Here is a 21376-nt window from a genome sequence, read left to right as displayed (position 1 = left end):
TATGATTAGATATGCAGGTTCTACCAATATTGGATTCACAATTCATTTTTATATTTAAGGTACACAGAAGTGTGGCACATTTGGTTAGGTATTGTTTTTTATATATATATATATATAGCTTGGTCGTAGTTAACTCTTTTATATTGGAACACATATGGTACACATTGTAACTTGAAACAAACTTCGATTTGGAGTGCATCTTAGCTTCATGGGAAGCCCATGTGAAATTGTCGGTACTATTTTGTACTTTGCGGAATTAATGTAAGCCTGAGTGTGTTTAATATAATTTCCTGACGTTATCTTGAGACTGTGCTGATACTCAATAAAATCTCACAGAAAGACCATTTTGAGTTGTGATTTAACTTCATGTAGTTCAGGGGTTCCTCACATTAAAACGGATTCCTATCGCTAATAATTTAGGTGTGAACAGCCGTGGGGGGTTTAAAGGATTTCAGTTTAAATCTCTGGATTTGGCTTTCAACAGCAATGGTGTGAAATGTGTGTGCAGACCATGAGATCGTGTTATGATAATCCACCGACTGATGTTTGTTGATGTGGACTGATTAAACTGATTAAGAGAGATTAGGATGATGTGAGACCTTTGGATTTAAGGTCAAGAACTCAGTGACCTCTGCCAGCAATGAGTCCTTGAGACCATCATTAACCTGTTCATATTTGACATTTGGAGCACTTCAAAGTGATGTGTTAAAAACAAACAGACATGTATTCCCACTAAATCACGAAACAGCTTTTAGAACATCTAGATGGACCAAAGACCAATTCTGCACAGTTAGTCTTTGGCAAGTTTGTCATCAGGAAGCAACACTACCCAGTCAGAACAGTATAGCTTTAGTTCAAACAGACGCCAGGGCACACACACAAAGCAAAAAGAGAACTTAAATTAAGCTTTCAGAAAATCCTGAATACAAAATGCACTTCAATTTCACAAGCGAACAATTACAATAAAACATTCAGTATTGTTTTACAACAAAATGTGAAAAAGCACAAGAAACAGAAACATATCTTCAATATAAAAGGCACTTCAATTTGCTATATATACACACACATATATGATTCAGATCAGCTTTTTTTTTTAAATACTTTGAAACATTTGGCTTAGAATTAGAACAAAGGCAATATGATTTGTAAGGATAAATAGCACATACAATAAAGCAACATTATACTGAGATTAAATATCAAAGTGAAAAAGGAGACATTTCAGAACAAATAACTTCAACTTCGGTTGTAATGTAAACCCCCCACCCCTGTGTTCAACACTGTACACATGGGCAGTTTTATTTCTTCTTGCTAGTGCAGTGTGATTTACCAAAACAGCAGAACTACTCAGCATAATGGGTGAGCTGTTGAATCCTATGTGATCATGTGAATTTCTTCATGAAGCGCAGCTTCACATAGGCAATGGTGAGGAAGATGATGGTCATCACTACCAGAGCCACGTGGTTCTCCCATAACCCCCATGTGGAGTAATCAATGCCCTGGGCCTTCAGGTGCTGCTCGCCTGTGCAACTACAAATGAGATGGACCAGCAGCCAATTAGTCATAACAGACAGTGCAGTAGTTGCAGCACACCACATACAGGATCAATTTTCAGACACCATTGGTCACCCTTACATTTCAAATGTAATGTTTGTGTACTTCACTAACTACATACAGTGTAACTCACTCTAACTAGTGTTACACTAACAAGGGACAGCACTAGTTAGTGTAACACACTATTTAGTATGACAGCACTTTGATTTCCTGTACTTACCCATCCATAATCTTCACTTCAACCATAACTTTAGTTTTCCTATAAATATGAAATATGAACTTTTCGTCTCTAAGTATGCCAGACTGTACTTAACACTATGAATTTCTGTGAATTTCTGGCTCTAGTCATGAGAGCATATGAGTTGGGATCCCTAGATGGAAATGATGTGCACTGCTGGGTATCTGTCAAGAGATGGCGCCAGAGAGCTCTAAGCGCAGGAAAGACAGTGCAGTTCACAGTCAGAGGACTGGGATAAACATAAGCAATCGACTATTCAGGGATTTAATAATTGCAGACCACTGCATCTGAATTTTAAAAAGCGTGACAACTGAGTGACAGGAATGCAATACCTTTAAAAATGGAGGCATGTCACATCTACCGCCATTGAAGTTATTAATTTCTAATGTTGAGTGCATCTTCTAATGCAGGGGTACTCAATTAGAAACCCAAAAGGTCCACTCGCCAAATTTCCATTCAGTCCAGGGTCCGGAACAGTGAAGGTCAAAATCCAAAAACATAACTCCAACAAAAACGTTCGAACTATGCACAAAAGGTGATGTGGCCTTATTTGTGTGAAAGGTGACACTTTTTTGTGGTTTAAACTTGGGCATGAAAGGTGTGAAGGCCAGGCGGAAGCACTGATGTAAGTGTTCATTAATGAGTGTGCTCCTGTATTTGTTTTTCACCATATTCATGGTTGAAAAGGCAGACTCACAACAGTATGTTGAGGTATGCACGCTCTTGTTGTGTGGCTGATCTAACTATTACACTGCATGTTGCTTGGTATGATTGCAGATGGTTTATTTTTCTGCCCCTTACCTCAGAGTTCTGCGGGTATTTTTGTTCAAAGTGTGCATGCTTTGTTTCATAGTGACGTTTCACGTTACCACTTTTGACAAGGGCAACCGTCTCGTTGCAGATTAAACACGTCGGTTTTGTGCTCCCCACACGCAGCACAAATGCATACTTGTCAGTCCACTCTGTCTTAAATTAGCGATTTTTGGAATCAACTTTTACTTTTTTTGTCGGGTTTAAAGCACGCGATGATTTCCGTTTGCTGAGAAAAAAGATACCGTTCACAAATCTACCTGCCTTGTTGTTACCTCTATCTTGTTGCCTTTGACACACACAACCTGCGTGACCCACAGAGCTCGTGGTCAACATTGAGTGAGTGAGTTGTCATAGTGACTGTTATTACAGCTCCTGATTGGACCTCTGGATTGGACACGGAAGATTGAAACCACATCGAGTTGGAAAACTATATATAGCGCGAAATCACACACCAATGAAAACTCGCTTGGATCGTGATTAAAGTAGAATGTTGAATTTGGCTTCGGTCCAAATTTGATTGCGTCTGGGTCCGGATCCGGACCGCGGTCCGCCTATTGAGTACCGCTGTTCTAATGCAAGTATGCATGCATATTTGTGTGTGCGTGTGCTTCTGTGCTTAAGTGTGCCTGAACACATACTTGTATGTGTGTATGCCCCGTGTGTACTTACGTCAGCTCGACAGGGTTTATGGTGCAGTTGTTCATGCGAGAGGTGATGGAGAGGTTTTTGCAGAATTCCAGACCCACAAACTCATTTATCTCCAAAGCCTGTTCAAACGAACATGGTGAACACAAGAAATGCTTTAACAGGTTTACGTTTTATTTAACTCTCTTGCTCATTATGCTTTTTAGTCAAATAGTGAACAAAAAAGTTTGACTAGTAAAGTAAATATTGAATATTACCACTTGGTTTCTGTCTTTTTGAAACTGTCTTTTTCAAATCCATACATCGAGCATTTGAATCAGGTGAGCGTTTGTGTTACAATGCCTGTGGCTCTATCTTTTTTGTTACTTGAATGTTCCTGTACCTCATCCTGTTTTGTAGGGAGCTAGCAATACTTGTACTTACTGTTAAGCCGTAGCGAGGAATACTGAAGTACTTCAGCCAGGCCAGCCAGTCCATGATACTGGTCAATCTCACCAGTAGGCCAGAGAATATCTATAGAACAAATATGCCAAAGCTGACAACAATTAGATGCTTTAAGGATTCGGTACCATAGAGTACAGAATTGGAGGAAAAGTATGCGCTCTATAAATTGCTATGACATCCTGTCAAAATCATAGCAAATATTCAGGAATCTTGATATCAACACAAGAACTTACTGAGATGGGCTAATCTGCCATTTGCAAAACCAACCAAGGAAGACATACTGTATGTGTTTAAACTTTAAAGCAGGATCAATCTCTCTCTCTCTCTCTCTCTTTCGGTCCTTAGTTCTATAGGTCATATTTGGTATTGGTCATCTGTCAGGAAATTAGTGTTGAATGTAAGTGATGTGTCCGAGGAGGTGCACTCACCATCATGAAGACGAAGCTGATGGTCATGAAGATGTTGGCGACTGCCACCACCGTCTGGTCGGCTGAGATGGCCATGGTCATGGCCGTGGCGGTGTAGGCCACCAGGGTCACCGTGAACATGAAGAGGAAGAAGGCCCCAGCAGTGGGCTTGAACCCTGTCAAATAACACTGTAACTTCAACTCTTGAGTGATGAACATTACACAGTGATTTCTTAATGGTAGAAGCTTGCATTTCCAATGTAGAATCACCATTCAACCATCTATAATCAAGTAAAACACATCTACAGCCACTAAATAACTGTAATAGTGACTACTGCTTACTGGTTACTGTTAACTATTGCTGTGGACTAATAATACAAGCAGACATACCAATCATGTAGTACACCACACAAGTGAAGATGACTGATGGCATTGTGCGCAGAGTGATGATGTCAGACAGAATCTTGGACAGGAAGTAGACAGAGATCCTGTAGTAACCGCTAGTGTACTCATGACTGGAGAGAGATAACATAGATCGTCTCTCAGATCAGGGACTTAAGCCTCCAAATAAAATGCAGAAACCCTTATTTACACATCAGCACTGTTTATATAAGAGAAAGCCACTTGACTAAAGGAGGGAATTTATATCACGTATTGGCAATACATCAATATAATATCAAGTAATCCTCCTGAAACCCCTAATGACAAATGCACCTGTGCATGACAAGCCATACACACGCACACACATTGTGGTACATACATGAAGAGCTTCCTCTCGGTGATGAAGAGCTCAGCAGCTGAGAGCGTACTGAAACACTGGTTGGTTGTGATGAAAAACAATGCACCGAATCTGCAGAAGGAGATCAGCACACCTTGTAAAACCCCACTGCTGTACAACATTTAAGAAACTGAATTTTTTTTATAATTACAAAAATATGGTACAATGTAACTTTTCCTTACACCTTTACAACTGGACTAAATGGCATGCAAAACACAGCACAGTTGGTCCTAAAACCTTGGTAGCATGCTAACAGGTGTCTTTAAGTGACACAGGGTAGCTGGCGATGTTGTGTTGTGAAAGCTGGAACAACAAAGCACTTAGCCTGGGTGGTCAGTGGGAATCCTTCACATGACCGCATACCAGCAAAATGAATTGGAGGATAGTACCAAAACTAGTTGCCAGTAAAACATAGTTCAAAAAGTGGTAAAATGTTGCATACTGTCTCTTGTTGCTTTAACCTGTGGTGTCATGCTCTCTACTAGCTATTCAGAGAGGATGTATATATTAAGGCCATGTACTGTATGTACACGACAATATTGACGGTTGCTGGCCCTACGTGTCTGAGTACATAAATACGTCCAAAAGCAGGACTGCCAAAGGCCAAAGGCAGGGAGACACTGCTATGCTTTGAGGGTTAGTTTAGGTTGTGCTGTGCACTGTGCTGAGCTGTAGCGTCTCCATGATGAATAAATAACTCCGCTTCTTTAAACCAACTGTACTCATACTGTGGCAAATGAGCCTCATGTTATTGTGAATAAATCAATGCACACAAATAAAAACCCATGACCTATGGATTACTGTGGTTCTTACATTCCTACATATTTGTTGAATAATGACAAACCAAACCATAATACAATTCAAGGGTTTTTCTAAGCCAGACGAAATGTCAAGTGACTGGAGTGGCATTAAAATTTAAATCCTTCCATTTAGCCAGTTCAGGCATGAGAAACACACCGCCATGAGCCAGCCAAGGTGAGGAAAGAGCTGGATCATTTGATTGATGTTGTGCACATATAAATCATGACATGAAAACGTATGAAACTATGTGTATAAGTGCATGCCTGTGTGTGTGTGTGTGTGTGTGTGTGTGTGTGTGTGTGTCTGTGTGTGTGCGCGTGTGCGTGCATGCTTGTGTCTGTGTGCGTGTGCGTGTGTAGACCGTATGTGCTCCACTGCACCTCAAAGCACAAGAAATGGGGCCAGTAATTGGCCCAATCAAATAATGTGCATTGCGTGTGATTAAGTGGCAAGTGTAAGCCTCTTACCTTAAAGAGGGTCCCAAAGGGTATGTTATTCAGCTTATAACACTTTAGGTTAAAGCATTTATCTAAGGACCTATTCCTTAACACTGCTATGGACTCTAATCAGATCAAATGCCCTGGCAGCCATTTTGGCCTTGGCTTGCTGTTTGCCATTGTGTCTGTGTACTCAACTCTGAAAACAAGACCACTTTGTGAATTTGTCAATCTATAGAGGTTTTCATTTTAATTTCCTTAGTTTGTGCACTGTTCAAGTTCTTTTTTAGGTTTTTGTTGTGGTTGTCCTCAATCTTTACATGTGAAAAGACTAAAACTGTCATGCATTAAGAAATCAAATAAATTATCACAATTTCAGGTGAAAAAACCTGAGATTCAAGTGTCTACATTATGCATGCAAGTTTCTTTTGAGCATGTTGTCATCCATGTGCATACTTCACACTGGGTATAGCATGCTATATATACACATATTATATATATGAAGTGATTTTTCCACTCACCTGTTCTGGATGCCACTCTGGTCATCCTTCACACCAAAGAAAATAGCCCCCACGATGAGAGCCAGGAAGATGGTGACGCCAAGCTACAGGAACAACAAAGAAGAGGACAAGAGAGGTCAAAGGTTGTGGCCTTCATGTCTCATGGGCAACAAGAATGTGACATTTACTCTTGGCTGTTAAAGCCCTGTTCTGTCTTTCTTGCTTAGGAAGGTTCCTAACTGAGTGAAATGACCCAGGAGTATGTACCAGCATAAGTGGCAAGTGGCAGCATTGATAAAAGGGTTAGGGTAAGGGTTCTCTAAATGCTTAGGAAAGATGCTTCAGTGCTTCCAATCTCCTTCAGCATAGGGTACACTGGACCATCCTTTTTACTAAAGTATTGCCCCGCAGGTCCTTGCGGCAGCAACAACAACCCAATCAACATCTGATCAGCGTGACCCATGTCAATATCATCCGCCTTCACATAATTAGTAGCCTAGTGTAAGTGCAGTCGGATTCTCTTAGCACTTAAGTCCTTGTGAATTCTACTTCACATATTTCCTTGACCTCATCATGTTTTCCATCAAGGAAAAGTGGAAAATCACCTCATCAAGGAAAACCAAGGTTAGGAAAAGACGATAGGACGCACTATCCGACCGCAACCCAAGTTTCTTTTAAAACACCTTGAGACCTGAACTGGGGACAGAACTAAACTGAACTGAACGAAGGGGGCCATAGCGCTGAACCTAGTGCTTTACCAACGCAAAGATCAGGGAGGATCACCGAGTGTGCACAGGAAAGACTGCTGCTAGTTGATCAACATGAGCATCCATGCCTTGGGAGCAGTTCTTGTAGCAGCAGTTGTGGGCTATACTGTAGACTGTTTTGGTGACTCCTACTGGTTGGTGAGGGCAGGGAATACTTGCTATACTAGCAGAGTGACTGTACCGTGACTGACATAAGTTTGGAAAGCCATGTTCTCAGCCCTTGTGGTCCCAAACAGTCCCGTGACCCTTCAAGTGACATGCTCTGGCAGCTAACGTGCCCCATTAGCAATGATAATGTAGCCAACAACTTACACCCCTGTATTCCATTACATAAAAACAAAGGGATCCAGGGTTTCCACACAATTGAGCACTAACTGCATGCAAGGTAACATGCACTTACTATGGAGGAGGAGGCACACATGACCTACATGAAGCCAGTTGATCTGTGAAGAGAACCGGAACACTCGCTGTGAGGGGCTAGCATAGGGGATTAGTCTTCCAAGAATGTTGACGTATCTTTGGCCTTGTTCACACATATGAGTAGGGTGGATAGAGGGTGGTGGTAGGGTTTCCCCCCCCCCCCCCCCTGAGAATTGTTCCCACAGCCACCAACCCTCTCCATACTGAGGAATGGAGCCTCTGAAGTCATGAGGAGGCCAACTGAATAAAACAGTCAAAAAAGAATGGGAAAAGGTGTGAACTGTGAGAATGCCTGGACAAACATGGAAACATTTGAGTTGGTGGTGAAGCAGGATGGGGGTGAGAGGATTGGAGATGTAAAATAAAATCTTCACTCGACTGACAGGGGATAGACAGTTTAAAACTCCCTGATCCCTGGCCAGCAGATACAAACACATACCACCACAGAGGTGAGGCCCCAGTCATGTGACACTAAACCGCTCTATCCCTCACCACCCCACCCCACCCCACCCCACCGCACCGCTCTCTCCCAATGCCTTCCCTTTCTCCACCTGCCAGATATGATATCACTTCAGATCCCAGCCAAAGGGGGCAACCAAGGGGTCACTGCAGTCACAAAATCTGATTAGGAGGCCAGGACGCCCTGGATTAGTCTGGTTCATCCGTGAGCCCATTAGCTGTTAATAATGCTTCAAGTGAGGGCTCCAGTGGCTGGCATTTCACTGCAGTGGGGGGGGGGGGGGGGGCTAATGAGGGCATAAAGTTCCCTTTCAGAGACGGACAGGGTGGCGGGGTGGGCAATTAGTACCAGGCTTACTCTTGAGTCACTTACTCAAGCCGGGTAAGTCCTGTCATAAGGTCGTCAGCGTCAGGATCTCACAAAATTGTTTCCTTTTCTTTTCTGATTTCTTTCTTTCTATTTAGGAAGGGATGGAGTGGTGAAACATTTCACTGTGTTTGGTGCCAAACAGTACCTCAGTCCATAAGTAGCATGGCATGATGCTAAACAGCTGCTCAGGAGTCTCTGAGGATTGAGAGCGTGCCTATGATAATGTGGTGTGTGTTTTAGCTTAGATTCGGTACTTCTGCAAGCAAGTTAAACTAGTGCTGAATATAACAAGCAAAAAAAAAAAAAAAAAGACAAAGGTCCTCGTATGCTCTCCCCTGCTCTCACACAAGTTCTCCTGAGGTGTTTAGTTCATCAGATTCAACTTTTTGACCCCAGGGTCGCACTCATGCTTTGACCTGACCTGAGGAAGCAGCCAGTCAGGATAACAGTGATCAGCCAGGCAGTTTATAGTTCTTTAGACAAAGTCTTTGTCAACATCTAACAAAAATGTTGTGGTCAAGAGAGTGTCCTCCTTAAAACATATAACTAAGTACACTAAGCAGAATGTGGATTCTTGATTATCTTTGCAAATATGTGGCTTAATTTGTCAAGGAGCTGTTTGCTACATACATTTTCCCCCCACCTCTGCATCTTTACATTCAAGGTTGGTAGCAAGGCAAGTTGCAGCATTTTCTACAGTTTGATCTATTAGCTTGTATCTTTTTTTCAGGCATTTAACAACATTGATTACCTGAGCCACGGAGGTCTGTGGGTTCAACATGAGGTTCCGGAAGGTTCTTTTGAGCACCCACTTCAGCTGATGCAGGAATGAGCTGTTGTAGGTGATGGTGCGGGCCTTGTGTAGAGTTGTGTAGTCTCTGCCATTGGTGATGCGTTCCAGTTCGGCCTTGGTGTTGCGGGCATAGCTGCAGTTACGGTACTCTTCGACCAATCGGTCCTCAATACTCCGTCGGTTGCTGCTTCCTTCCTCAAAGTCTAACTCTACAAGTCAGAACAAACATGGTTCAGGGTTCTCCTCAAACTTTACAAGTCAGAACAAACATGGTTCAGGGTTCTCCTCAAACTGTACAAACATGGTAACACAAAGCTACAAGCAACATACACAGCTTTCAGAAAAGGTATAGGTCTACTTCAGGCCTCATAAGATGAAGGGCATGAATCCACTTATCAGGTGTGACCGAGAACATTGTTATATTGCTTCATATTATTCTAAATGCAATGATGATTATATGGGCGCAATGTTTTTTTCCCCTAGTTACTTTTAAGTTATTAAAAGAAAACCTAGTCAGTCCCACTGTTTGACCCTCTTGCTATTCACTTAGAGGAGCCCAATATTATTGATTCCAGATTAAAGATTTGGCAACATCCAGACATCCTGAGTGGGAAATTGTCCAATGCTCACCGCTGAGTTTTAAGGTTCATCTGTCTGACTGCATCAGGCCATATCAAAGCCTCTGCTCTTCATAATGTGCTTGTTTTGTGTCTAATTTCTCGTATGGGCTTATGCTAGTTGGCAGGGAAACACACTAGAAATAGGAGATTCCCACCCTTTTAGAAAGTGAACAAGGTGATCTTGTATTGTTGCAATTACTACACCGACACCATGTCAGATAAAATAGTATGTATGTAAAAAAAGAGCACAAGAGTCTCTCTGCCACTCCCTGTGTCTGCCACTAGACACACATGCAGCACAACATAACTGTACCTCCAGAGGTATGCATCTTATTAAGGGTGGCTGCCGTGGAGTCTCCATTGATGATATCCAGGAAGAAGTCTGCCGGGTTGTTATGTGCCTCACATGCGTAACCTGAGGAACAATATCAGAAGTGTGAGCAAACACAGACGTTTATTTTCATGGAAAGCATGACAGGTCTATCCTGCCTGTCAACTGCATTGACCTGTGATCGGTTTTGCTGCACAGACTTCTAAGAAGTCTGAACTAAGCAGAATTATTGATTATGGAGGTGCAGCAGAACAGTACACATAGCTCTGACCTATATTAGCAAAGTAGTCCAGTGCATTCTGGGCTGGCCCATGATACACCTGTTTGCCGCTGACCAGCAGGGTAAGGGAATCAAAGAGGCGGTAGATGGAGTACCGCGGCTGGTGGATAGACATTATAATGGTGCGTCCATGGTTAGCCATCCTAGAGGAACACAAAAGAGTTAGACTTATAATTTCTGGCCTCAGACAAGAATGTTATTTTATAATTTAGGCTTCTGTTTATTCCATTTTACAGGTAATGTTACTGCATGGCATTTGTTTGTTTTATTTTGAAGGACTATACCTCTACACATATGATGTGGGCACAAACCAATGTTTACGTTCCTTTCTGTTTGTATTTGCATGTGTGGGTCTCTGTGAATGACTAGTTGTGTATATGTGTGTGTGAGTATCTGCATCATATGCATGGGTTTAACATGTCTGTACTTCTTAAGCAGCAGCAGGACTGAGTTGGCTGTGCTGGCGTCCAGACCAGTGGTAGGCTCATCCAGGAACAGAACAGAGGGGTCGATGATCAGCTCCATGCCAATGTTGGTCCTTTTACGCTCTCCTCCAGAGATGCCCCGGATCAGCTGGGTGCCCACCTGCACATCGCACAAGATCACAAAACATATTAACACACACAGCACACCCCCACACAGACACAAACATATACAGAAAATACAACACACCTGACATGAAAAAAAAAACACATGTTCAAGAAAACACACAGCTACTACAAACAGACTAATTTTGAAGATTTCTTTTTTATATTATGCTCAGCTCATTCAACTTAACATTATTGAAAGTAAATATAAATAAGATCATTCTTATCCAAGTAGGAGTGAGAGAAAGGGACTGTGTGTGTCTTTGAGAGAGAGAGAGTAGGAGAGGGAAAGGGTAAGAGTTTCTGTGTATATGTATGTGTGGAACAAAGAGAAATATGCTCTGTTTATGTGTATCTGCCCGTGAGTGTGTTGTGGGGCGATGAGTGGCTATGGAGTCTCTTGTGTGTGTTCAGTTACCCGTAACTGTGAGTTATGCAAGTGTAATTGTCCATGTGTTTGCCACCTTAACACAAACGTGGCTGACTTCCAAGCCTTCGAACAAATGCACGTGATGATAAAAGGCAAGCGGTTGCATGTTAAGGATTTCTCTCCAAGAGAATCTGGGGAAATTCTATGACAGCTTTCAGTTATTTCGACAATTCAACATGCCTATATCCCAAGGAAATTCAGCAGTCTTTTCTCTGGGTCCTCAGAGTGATCTATAATCACCCAGAAACCTTACTAGGAGAGAGAGAGAGAGATTTTTATTTTGAATTGTTTTAAAGACAGTGTCCTCACCTTTGAATCAGCCACCTTGCTGAGTCCCAGCTCTTCGATGAGCCGGTTGACACGCGTCTCCTTCTCCCTCTGGTCCACTGAGGCGGGCAGACGCAGCGCTGCGGAAAAACGCAGATTCTCCCTAACAGTCAACGTTCCCATCACCACATCATCCTGCAGAGAAAAAACACAAACACCACCACCACACCACCACTCAAACCTCTGCATTACAGACATAACAATACAGGGTCTCATAGTATGGGGTACGGCATTAGCCATACAGAGTATGCCATTTCTCTGCGAGTATACTGTATGCAGACAGTGAGAGCCAGGAAGTATATGCTACCTGGACCACATAGCCAGACAGGCACTTAAAGTTGGGGGGCTGGGGTGCTCCATCTATTAACACTTCTCCTGAGAGACCTGTTGGGTCCTTCCTGGCAGCCAACACATCCAGGAACCTTAAGAAATAATGAAGTAATGTGTATAGGTAAGGGTAGATAACGTCAAGCGCACATAGATAACATTTTACGGCTTCTGATTCTCTCATGGAAGGGCTAGAGCATCCAGGTTACCCCTCTTGCATGAGTGATGGCATTTCACAGGAACTGACATACGGTAATACAGTGCACACATATAAAATCATGTAACTACATAAGGAGGGAAGTAATTCTTAAAAATAAGTAAATGATAACAATAATAATAATAATAATAATAAATATTATCTTCAGTGAAGGACTGAGCAGTCCTGGTAAGGGGGGAGTGCATTTGTGGATTTTAAAATGTTCGTAAGGTTTAATGTCTCAATGTCTCAATGTACTTACGAAGACTTCCCGCTTCCTGTGGGTCCTAAAATAGCATTTAAACCAGGTCGCATGATCCCACTGAAAAAGAGAGAGAGAGAGAGAGATCTGATCAGAGTTAACTCACTGGTTTTGTCAAATTCCTCAAGTGCACTAGGGCATAAGAGACACTTTCAGATAGAGTGAAGTCAGGTCTGATAATAGCGTGTTTTTGTTAAACGTTATGGCCAGTAGACAGGAGTAAAACGTTAATAGTCATTTTACTTTCATTCAAATTTGGGATGTAAACAAATATTTCAAAAACAGTGAAACAATCAGTAGATGAAAAAGGACAACACCCTACGGAGTGTGCACAGATATAACACAGTCACGCAAAGCAAACTTTCACCCAAAGTCAAATTTGGACAGAGCACATTTATTCATTTATTGAACAAACCTTGCCTTCACGCCAAAATCTTTAGCTGCGGTGCAGGACGATTGAATTGGGCAGTTCTTTGAGTAAAAGTGCTATAATCCAGCTTCTCAACAGCCGAGCCAATTACCTGGCCTTGGCCTGAAGGTGTCAGGAGAAGAGTAGAGCACATAGACCATCCTCACACTTGGCAACGAATTCCATTTGGTAACCAAATATCACTGCACTTCATTTGTATTTGGCAGCCAAATGTTTTTGCAGATAACACTTTCCAGTGGTATGTGGCACAAGGATATAGGGGTATTGTACAAACATATAATATACATACATTGCGTATGTCTACTATATAGGTGTTCAGCAGTATTAATTAGAATAGCAATAATATTAGTTACACTGTAAAGGTTTGTTACTCAAGAAGGTAACAGAAGTAATATACAAGCCTGTCCTCCTGTTTAACAGGAACCGTACTGAACAGTACTGATTTTAGTAGCTATACTTAATAAAGCAGTGCCAAACTCATGCCCAGCAGTGTAGCAAAACACATCCAAAACACACATCTACGGGCACTTAGCAATAGTGGGCTTATCTCATGGTCTCTGTAAAGCATATTTGTGACCATGTGTGATCTGAAATACACTTAACTGTTAGAAAAGCATTGAAATGAATTAATGGTAAGTAAATGCACTTGGACATCTATTTGGTACATTCCACAGACTCAGACTGCAAAGAAAGGTTCTATCGGGGACTTACACAAACCAGTCCTTCAGCCAAAAAAAAAAAAAGGAACTAAATGAAGTAGAGTCTTGTCGCCTCTCACGTGACAACATTTAATTCCATTCCCTGGCAGGCTGCACTCTGGTATATCAAAGAGATTATACGCAAGGAGGCATGCTTAATAGCCTATAATTAACACTATGGAGAAAGGCAAAATTATGCATTCGAGCTGCCCTGGGAAACGTCAGAGGCATTTACTGCCATTGGGACCCACAACTACCAAGTTAAAACATGTACAATTACAATAAGCTGTGGATCTATCTATCCTTTGTGTTAGGCTGTTGTTTAATTCATGATTTTGATTCAGAAATACAGGTACAGGATTGTCTTTTTTCTCAGTTTTAGGATACAGTAAACATGTCATTAATACTGACGAAGGCATTTGTTATTTATATGTGAGGCTAACTTCAGTCCTAACCTAACTTAAACAAGTTATATTCTTCAGTGACATAAAAAAGCTAGATGAGAGCTACGGTCTTTCTCACTTTACATAATATGTCATACATTATATAACACAGCATTATGTAAACTACTGTTTTAAAGGGAGTGGCTATACGGTTTGGACTCACCTGAGATCTACAAGTATCTCCTTAGCGGTGGTCTTCCTTTTACATAGGGGTCCACTCTTGAGTTCCACTTTGTACTGGATGTTGTGAAAGCTGACAACAGCACCACGCTGAGTCTTGCCTGTTTCCATAGTGATGACCTTTGGCCCTACCAGGCCATTGGTGCCCATGTCCTCAACCACCTGTATGTTGACATGATTTGCCCGATCCGCCATCTCCTATGGCCGTCTCTGTACCAAACCAAATTTGCAACTACAGTTACATGTGTGACAAGGCAACAGCATGGAGAAAGCAGTGCCAATTCAATCCTATGTAGTGGTTGTCAGTCTGTGAATTATATTTGAGCTTACTAAACAGAGAACCCACTTGTTAAAGGGAAACTTTGGGATTTTTCACATTACCTGGGCCCTATTTCATAGATCTTTTCAGGTCCAAACCTTTACTAAGGACAATTGAAGATCGATTCAGTATTCAGCTAGAACACTATAACCGGCAACAGCTAAATGTAAATTTACTTCCATGGGGAAGGCATCTGCGTCAAAATGAACTGCTTGTTTTTGCCACTGACAGGCCTGACAAGTCAAGTCAAGACTTGTGTCTGACAACATGGAAAGGATCCCTACAGAGATAGACCTGTGCCTGTAACTGTAAAGAAACTGTAGAAAATTATGTTTATGTTCCAGTTTCAGTGTCTGTTTCTGTAGAAAATGACTGAATTTTTTACATTAGTCTAATATGTGTAAATCATTAAAGAAAACAAAAGAAAAACAGATGGCTGAGGTTTGTGCTAATGATATGACAAACACCTGTACAAAATGTAAATATGGGCAAATTAAATAAATAAGTGAAACAGCAAGTTGAGTTGACTGCAGATAAGTTTCTTTCTCTTTGTTTTAACATGATCTAAATGAGCAAGTAAAATGTGATAGATGCGGAGCATCAGCAGTGGCATTCAGGGGCACAGGTGCTCTGTTCAATAATGCCAGGCAGTGTGCAGAGTCATCTTCACTATTGGTGTTCCCACTACTACCTTTCTGAAGCTCATAGTCATGACTATAACTATTATCGTCGTGCAAGCTCTTCAAAAGCTGAGCAGTGACAGACATTGGCTACATTGTTCACCATCCACATATCTGAGTGTATTCAATTATGGGATGTTCAGAAATCAACATCATGCGACCTAACAGCAGAGTTGGAGAGTGGCGAGAATCCAGAGTTTGGAGATGTTGTGCAAACGATCTCAGTGATTCAAAGAGACAGTAACACAGAGAGCAAAAGGGTTAGGATCCTTCCTCACATGGAAGTTAAAGCTATTGCAAGTCTATCGCATGTCATCATTGATCATTGCCTGAGTACGAACTGAGGTAGCTTCTCTCACAAACGCACTGTAACGACACACCTCATGTTTGGGTGGTAGTTGTCATACTAGACCTCTGTAGATCGTGAAACGCAATATATTTGAAGCATTCTTCTGAGAAGTGAGTTTTAAGGGCTAACAGTTTTCATACTACCCTTCACAGTTCAAGTAGTTCCCGTATACAAGATAGGCTAAGCATCACTCTGAGAGGAATGTATGGGCGCTTACTTTGCTACATACATTCCCTGTTCAAACAAACTGATGAATTTGGCACCCTAAGGGTTGGGGGAACAGTAGCCATCGACAAGGACTTTCCACTAAATAAACCGGTCAAAAATGACTCCACAACATGATTTGACAGTATTCATAGGGAAAATAAAATGTGCACATGTTAGGCTACGGTTACGAAAGCTTGCCGTAAGCGCGAGGTGTCACCGGCAGTTTCCTCGACAGATCCGCGCGTTATGCCTCGCGAGCTTAGACTACAATGTGGAATAGGAGAATAGGCGAGCGCTCTAACCACGACTGCTGAAACTGGCCCAATGTAGACACAAAAAAGACAAAATGCCTTACCTGCCTTGAAGAAATTCAGTTTCGAGGTAACAGGCAGACTTTTCCTTGCAATTGTTCCCGGAGTGTCCTCAAGTGGATTTACTCAGTGCCATACCACGCGTTGCTTATATAGACTCCAGAAGCTGTTGAATTAAACGGGAGGTGGGCAGAGCACATTCGCCTCAGATGATCCGTGAAAACTTCAGTGTGACTTAAGTCACAGTCACAGGTATAAAGAAGAATGTTATGCTATGGGCCTAGACCCCTAGACCATATGCTACATTTAACTAGGCTACGCGTTTTGCCTTTGGAGGCCTGTTTAAGTGCAGTGGCTTGCAAAAGTATTCAACCCCTCTGAAGTCATCACTATTTTCTGGTTTCCAAAAGATACTGACATATTTATCTGAACACTTATATTGTAGCATATGTCTAAAGGCTAAATAAGTTGTTTCTCTACTAAATAACATCCTTAAGTATTCTGAAGTGAAAGTACCAGCTTTACACATTGTTCTTTTGCAGTGTCTCCCCCCATTATTCTGGGTAGAATTTTTATAAAAGATTTAGGTTGATGGGATGGCATTCATGGACTATACAGACCCGGACAAAATTGTTGGTACCCTTCCATTAAAGAAAAAACCCACAATGGTCACTGAAATAACTTGAAACTGACAAAAGTAATAATAAATACAAATGTACTGAAATAAAAAACCAGAATAATTTAAAAAAAAAAAAATAATGAAACTGGCCAGGACAAAAATGATGGTACCCTTAACTTAATATTTTGTTGCACAACCTTTTGAGGCAATCACTGCAATCAAGCGATTTCTGTAACTTTCAATGAGACTTTTGCAACTGTCAACAGGCATTTTGGCCAACTCCTTGTGAGCAAACTGCCCCAGCTGTCTCAGGTTTGAAGGGTGCCTTCTCCAGACTGCATGTTTCAGTTCCTTCCACAGATGTTCAATAGGATTTAGATCAGGGCCCATAGAAGGCCACTTCAGAATAGTCCAATGTTTTGCTCTTAGCCATTCTTGGGTGTTTTTAGCTGTGTGTTTTGGGACATTATCCTGTTGGAGGACCCATGACCTGCGACTGAGACCAAGCTTTCTGACACGTGGCAGCACATTTCACTCCGGAATGCCTTGATAGTCTTGAGATTTCATTGTACCCTGCAAAGCAGCCCCAGAACATAACCGAGCCTCCTCCATGTTTCACAGTAGGTTCAGTGTTCTTTTCTTTGTATGCTTCATTTTTGCGTCTGTTAACTTAGAGCTGATGTGACTTGCCAAAAAGCTCCAGTTTTGTCTCATCTGTCCAAAGGACATTCTCCCAGAAGCCCTGTGGCTTGTCAATATGCATTTTGGCAAATTCCAGTCTCGCTTTTTCATGATTTGCTTTCAACAGTGGTGTCCTCCTCGGTCGACTTTGGCTCAAACTGCGACGGATGGTGCGATCTGACACTGATGTACCTTGATCTTGGAGTTCACCTTTAATCTCTTTGGAGGTTGTTCTGGGCTCTTTGGTTACAATTCGTATTACCCGTATCTTCAATTTGTCATCAATTTTCCCTTTGCGGCCACTTCCAAGGAGGTTGGCTACAGTACCCTGGACCTTAAACTTCTGAATAATATGTGCAACTGTAGTCACAGGAATATCAAGCTGCTTGGAGATGGTCTTATAGCCTTTACCTTTAACATGCTCGTCTATACTTTTCTTTCTAATCTCCTGAGACAACTCTCCTTAGCGTTCTGTGGTCCATGTTCAGTGTTGTACACACCATGATACCAAACAGCACAGTGACTACTTTTCACCCTTAAAATAGGCAGACTGACTGATTACAAGTTTGAAGACACCTGTAATGCTGATTAGAGGACACACCTTAGTTTAACATGTCAAATTATTTTCAATCTTTTCTAAGGGTACCTTCATTTTTGTCCAGGCCAGTTTCATTAGTTTATTTTTTTTTATTATTCTGTTGAACCACAATTCAAAAGCAAAGTCTGATTTCCATTAGTTCATTTTCAGTTAATGTTTATTTATTATTACTTTTTTTCAGTTTCAAGTTATTCCAGTGACCATTGTGGGTTTTTCTTTCTTTAACGGAAGGGTACCAACAATTTTGTCCACATCTGTAGTGCCACGGATTTTCAGTAGGATTTTGATCAGGACTTTGACAGAGCCATTCCAGAAGATTCACTTTACAGTTTTTCAGTGTAACTTGCACAACTTGCACTTCTACTAGTACTTAACTTGCACTTACAGTAGTTACATTCCTGCACTTTCCTGCACTCTATTAGTTATGTAAAATAGTATTTATTGTTGCTCGTAGCTCGATTGCTCTCTTCTTTGTACATCGCTTTTGATAAAAGCGTCTGCTAAATGACTAAATGTAATGTAATGTGTTGCTTGGGTAATTGTCCAACTGAAAGAAAATCCCTCTCCCAAGACAGCAACAAGTTTTCTTGCAATATTTCTTTTTCATTCAACCTTCAATACTAAAAAGCTTCCCAATTCCTACAGACAGGAAATATCCCCACAGCATGATGTTACCACTGCCAATTAATTATTAAGATGGTGTTTCTTGATTCATTGCCAGTTACAGATTTACGACATATGTAGCACTTTGAGGATGGTCCAGAAAGCTCTTTTTTGGTCTCAAATGACCATTAAAAACCCTTTGTCACATCTTAAGGAACCTTCATGTGGATCTCCTCAAACAATAACTTTCTTTCGCCACCCTCCATAGAGTCCAGTTTTATGGATACAGTAACTCTCAATAAAAATACTGATTGGGAAAATAAAAGGCTATAGTTTACATTTATTATTAAACTATATTTCAATACATTTTGGAAAGAGCAATATGTTTGTTGTAATGTCTGAGTAATTCATGCTTTAGTGTACAGCAAAAATATTAAATGCATTTACAAATTAAACTTAAAACTTAAATAAACAAAGTCAGGCTGGAAGCCAGCAAGCCGCGTCAGAGCTCCTCTACCGCGGGACAGTGCTTAAAGAGCGAGAGTTGTCAACGGCACGACACACGACCTGCAGCAGGTAGGAGCTGCGACCCACTCCAACCGTGGCCGCCTGTAAAAACACACTTGCAATACACACATACAGAACGCCCGGCTGTTGCTTGAACAGACAGGCCCACACGTTTTTTTTTTTTACATGGTACCAAATTGTATCCCATTGCGGGAATATTTATCACTCTGCAAATTTACCGAAAAATACATCGAAGTCAACAAAAAAAAGACTCCTGCATAACTCAATACAAGATACAATATTATAGATAACGTAATACATCTGGTGAACATGAAGACAGAAGCAATACACATTTTAATAAGACACAACCTCTGCCTCCGGACAATTCTTGAAGAGGCAGAGGATGGGGTAAAACCAGGATCTTAGCGTGGTACCCCAAACACAACGTCACGCCACAGCCACCACTGAACCCCAGATCCACAGAGGGGAAAAATACAAACACACAGACAGAGAAAGCAAGGGAAAAACAACTTCAGAATTCAGAAACACATCCAGCCCGGCTACATGCACAATAAACAGACCTCTTATGCTATTTACTCTGCACATTATGGGAATAGAAGTGTTGTAGTAATACAAAGGATAATGGATAGACTACAGTATGTAATATATTAGATAACATGTCTTTCTGGCTGGTTTTGTCTGTTTTTGGTTTGAGTTTGACTTTAGTTCGTTGACCTTCACACATGGCTAGTTACAAATGTATGCTTTTGTAAGAGTGAATGTTGACATAATTCCGATTTTCATAACACCACACGTTCACGTTATGAAACAAGTTATCTGCCGTTTTGTAACTTTGATTTATTGCTGGCTGATGTCAAACATGACTGGCCCATTAAACAATAGCCAGGACCTAAAGCACACATCTAACAAGAATAGAACCAATCACAAAATGTCACTGAAGGAGATTTATCCTAGTTAATGATCATAGTAAGTCCGACCAGTGTGTTTTTACGGCACCAGCTTAAAACATCTTGTTAAAGCTCTTCTGTTGAACACAATCAAATGGGTTGCCTTCATACCTGTCATAACCTCTGATAAACTTCTGTGAATCACATCAAGAAAAGGTGACGAGCCCTGGGCATTGCCAAAGACTGGCGTAAATAGTTAAGTTCAATAACCCCTGCCACACTATATTAGTCATCCACACCCAGAGGTTTTCACTCCTCACTGTGGTACAGATGGCCAAAGTAGACCTATTAGGTATTAGTCTAGTGGCGCAACTCCTTTCATAAGATTAGGATGTTCTTTTTCTTTAATGAACAGTTCAAGTTCAAACCAGCCAGTTGGCCTCATTCGAAGGAGAAAACTGGGTATAAATCACCACTCCATAATTTTCCATTATACTGACCCATCACTGATGAGGTATTGCAGCACAAGAGGTGCCCTCTAGGTATTGTGGCATGCTGTTGGGAGTGCAATAACAACGCCATCTTGTGGGCTTTAATGTTGTTTAGGAAAGGAGAAATCTGCGTTGGGTTCACATTAAAAGCTCAAATGTACATTGCACAGTACACTAAATGGAGTCCTTTGGTGTAGTGTAAAGTAGCCCAAACAACTGAACTGACTCTGAAATTCATAGTCAATTGGTTGTTAATGTGATGATTGCAAAGTATACTAATGGCTCCAATTCCAGTGCCTGAACGTGCCTCAAATTAAAACCGTACCGAGATCACCTGCCCATATCCCACCGCTAATCCACAGAAACACTTGCACTTCATCACAGACTGCGAGTGCGTCAGTGAGAAGCACATCTTTTTCAATAAAGCTGAAAGCACATAGCTAAGCTGCATAAAGTGGTGTGAATTGCACAATGTGCTGATACCAGTAAAACAAAGCCTATAATGGCAAGTGAGAGGCATTCACAAGTAACCGACTATACAGTTGCATTAAAAGAGGATGAACAAACGG

The 21376-nt window shown here is 41.4% G+C and overlaps 1 protein-coding gene across 2 annotated transcripts; it reads right to left on the bottom strand.

The window, feature by feature from the left end:
- Positions 1-216: 216 nt before the first annotated feature.
- Positions 217-17468, bottom strand: abcg2d (ATP-binding cassette, sub-family G (WHITE), member 2d). 2 transcript variants are annotated; one of them, XM_012818874.3, is made up of 16 exons: positions 16445-17468; positions 14518-14744; positions 12784-12843; positions 12306-12420; positions 11981-12133; positions 11082-11239; positions 10646-10797; positions 10357-10458; positions 9382-9632; positions 6636-6718; positions 4859-4948; positions 4489-4613; positions 4120-4274; positions 3671-3760; positions 3272-3369; positions 217-1527 (listed from the first exon to the last, which is right to left on the bottom strand). In XM_012818874.3, exons 2-16 carry the CDS (start codon positions 14727-14729, stop codon positions 1380-1382), a joined length of 1992 nt encoding a protein of 663 aa, XP_012674328.2. In that variant the 5' UTR covers positions 14730-14744; positions 16445-17468; the 3' UTR covers positions 217-1379. The 2 variants fall into 2 exon arrangements, with proteins under 2 accessions (XP_012674328.2, XP_031415821.1); XM_031559961.2 differs by having other exon boundaries at positions 16449-17468.
- Positions 17469-21376: the final 3908 nt, after the last annotated feature.

Source organism: Clupea harengus, chromosome 22, assembly GCF_900700415.2.
Source record: "Clupea harengus chromosome 22, Ch_v2.0.2, whole genome shotgun sequence".
NCBI lineage: Eukaryota > Metazoa > Chordata > Actinopteri > Clupeiformes > Clupeidae > Clupea > Clupea harengus.
This window is presented reverse-complemented; position numbering and strand designations above follow the sequence as displayed.